The sequence below is a fragment of the Echinops telfairi genome, unplaced genomic scaffold (genome assembly GCF_000313985.2).
Source record: "Echinops telfairi isolate 266 unplaced genomic scaffold, ASM31398v2 ScPeMD7_60;HRSCAF=208, whole genome shotgun sequence".
NCBI classification, from domain to species: domain Eukaryota; kingdom Metazoa; phylum Chordata; class Mammalia; order Afrosoricida; family Tenrecidae; genus Echinops; species Echinops telfairi.
The window spans coordinates 34,624,721-34,627,664 of record NW_022103958.1 but is presented as its reverse complement, the minus strand read 5'-3'; the positions used below and the strand labels follow the sequence as shown (position 1 = coordinate 34,627,664).

General features: G+C 57.0%; 1 protein-coding gene across 1 annotated transcript in view; it reads right to left on the bottom strand.

Moving 5' to 3' along the window:
• Positions 1-2,944, bottom strand: part of ABCC8 (ATP binding cassette subfamily C member 8) — a 101,250-nt gene that overhangs the window by 35,683 nt on the left and 62,623 nt on the right. The window contains exons 14-16 of the mRNA XM_045291142.1: positions 1,182-1,287; positions 920-1,036; positions 399-474 (exon numbers count right to left, since the gene is read on the bottom strand). Coding sequence (XP_045147077.1) covers positions 399-474; positions 920-1,036; positions 1,182-1,287 — 299 coding nt within the window. The remainder of the gene's footprint in view (positions 1-398; positions 475-919; positions 1,037-1,181; positions 1,288-2,944) is intronic.

The following is a 2,944-nucleotide window of genomic DNA, read 5'->3' as shown; positions in this document are numbered from 1 at the left end:
CCGCCCCCATGCTTCCTAGGATGAGCCCTGCTCCTCCAGGTTCCTATAAACACCATCCTAGGTCCCCCTTCAGCACTGTGCTCATGTTGCTGTGCTTACTCTCGCCTGTCACATTAACTCCCCGAGGACAGCGCCACCCCTCCCCAAGCTTCCTTACCCCAGAGCACCCACCAAGAGCAAGCATGCTGTGGGTATTCAAGACACGCCGGTGTTCTTTCCATTTGCATGTTATTCAGTGGGACATGGGGAAGGGCCACTCAGGCAGGGCTTTCGTAGACTCAAAATCCCTGCCATTAAGTCAATTCCGACGGACACCAATCCTAGCAGTGCCTACTACATTCATCTGCCTCCAGTGGGGACACGCTCTGACCATGCTGGATGGGGTGAGCGGGACTTACCTCGGGGGATCCGAATGGTGATGTTGGACAGTGTGGGGATCCCATTGGGAGTCCATGTGAAGAAGCCTCCGATGATCTTCAATGGCCACAGCCCACCACCCAGGAGAGAAGAGAACAGAAGGGTGGTTGAGCTGTCAGTGTGAAAAGTCTTTTGCTTCCCCTCCCCAGTGAAAGCTCGCCCCCCAAAAAAACCCCACTGATTCCAGTCCCTGGATCCCTGACCCCAAACAGGCCTTTTTTGCTGCTTGTCATAAAGATGGAAGGAAACAACAGAGGCAAAGGACTTAGCCGAGCGCCTGGCTCACAGTCACTGTATAATGAGCAACGAAGAGGTTCACAACTAACTCCTCTGGGGCCAGGGGCAGGCCACACAATGCAGAAGGAGGTATCCACTTTGGCTTTAGGAGTCCTATGGACACAGCGGGGCTGGTGACCTCCTGAGTCCAGGACTCTTTCCTTCTCGGTCAGAACTCCCCCTCAGGGGTGGTGCAGTGTGTGTGTGCCCAGAGTCCAGGACTCACCTGGACACAGCAGCTGTCTGCATCCCCGTCAGCAGTGGGGGCCAGACTCTGCAGTGGGCCTGTGAGGCCCCGACAATCCTCCCGGGCTGGACGCTTTCGGTTCACAACCTTGAGGGGCTGGGGATGGTTCAGAGGTGAGGGCTCACTGGGGGGGTGGCTATGCAGGGAGGGAAGCCCCTCTTCCTGGAGGGGAGTCCTGGGTTGGATGCGGCAGGACAGGAGCTCTAGGCTGGGAGTGGCAATGGGAGGCCGGGGCACTCACCACCACTTGGTACTTGCTGCCTTGGCCCTGGGGTGCGGGCTCACGGGGTGCACACTGCTCCTCCAGGATCTCAGCACTGGACAGGAACTCGCTCAGCTTCTGCACACTGCAGAGGATGTGCACAGAAATCCCCACCACTGCCCGGGGCAGAGGGGAGGGTACAGGGAGGAGGGACAGCCTGAGAAGGCAGTTCTGAGCAAGTGCAGGCCCCAGGGCTGGTCCCCACACAGCCCAGGGTTAGGGACGACAAATAGGCCTGGGAAGGTGTCCTAGAATCACTAGAGTATCTGGGTTAGAGGTGAGCTGGCTAGTTCCAGGGTGAGTTTCATGTTAAAGGGAGTCAGTCTGGATTAATCAAGCTTCAGGATGGTTCGTGGTGGGCTTTATTAGCCACTGCTTGGGTTATGGATGGTTGGCGTTAAGGTTAGTTAGGTAGGCTTACGATTGGCTCTGAACAATAATAGCTAATATGTCTGGGCCTGTATGTCAGGCACTGTGATAACTGATACACATGATTTAATGTAATCCCCAGAACCACCTGGTGGTGGTGGTGGGGAAGTATTCTTCCCAAATCATCAAGAAGACTGCTTTCCCAGGGAAGTTTCCCTCTTTCTGTTCCTTTTCTCCCATCCCTGGGGCCATGGAAGTTGTCTGGGACAGGGGGAGGTGGGGGGGGCATTAGAGAGAGAATTGTTCCCATCTCCCTCTTCTGCCTTTGCTAAATGTCCAGTAGGTCTTGGGCCAGATAGCCCCACCCCCAGCCCCCAAGGCAAGAACAGCCCCTGGCCCCTGCTCAGCCTCCCTCTCTGGGAGCAGGGGGACAGACTGCCAGGTTCCCACCCCCTGTCTCCAGCATCCCCCTCCTCTCCACTCTGGCCCAACAAGGGTGGTGCTGGCCACCATGCTGGGGTAAAGCTTCAGGTGTGTTCTGCTCCCCACACCCAGCCCAATGTGGAATGTGCCTCATTAAAAAGGCCTCCGCTGCCCTGGTGTGCCGGTCCCTGGGAATGGTGGGGTTGGGACTGTTTGCATCTGGGGATGAATCTGGATCCGAGAAAAGCCTTCTCGGGAGGTACATCATTCATGACTGTGAGGTCTACCCAGACTCAGAGGGCTAGGTGGGGGGACAGGGGCCCCTGGACGTGACAGCTGCTCCCTCTGCTCCCTGCTCAGCCTTGACCCTCTGGGCCCAGTTGTTCCCTCCCCTCCCCCACCTCCTGCCAAGGCCCTCATGCAAGCGACTCCTGCCACCAGCTACTTCCTTCCAACAACCTCCATTTCTTGCTCATTGCCTGAGGCCAGCGGGGGTGTCCTCTTCCGCAAGGTTTGGGTACGGATGACATTTTAAACTATCTGGTCCCATTGGCTACAGGTGGGCACAGGCAGTGCCCTGGGGGTGACAGGCCCTTATTTCCAGAGAGCTGTTTCAGAAACCCAAATGAAACCGTTCCAGGAATGGCACTCCCCAGCCCGGTACCATCAGGCTTTCATTTCAAGAGGGTGACCCTTCTAAGGACAGTGGCAGAGTCACCACAGGGTTCTGGAGCGGGGGAATGGGGAGCGGGGGCCCTCAGAACCAAGGGCCCATTGGAGACATGATTGCAGGTGCCTGGGGAAACTGCTCCACTGATTGGGGCTGGGAGGGCTTTAGGGACCATGGAAAGAACAGGGGAGAAGACGAGTCAATAAAGACATGAGAGAGCATCACCTTGGGGGCCGGGAGGTGTGTTCATTCTTGGCGGTTCTGGAAGGTTGGAGCAGGT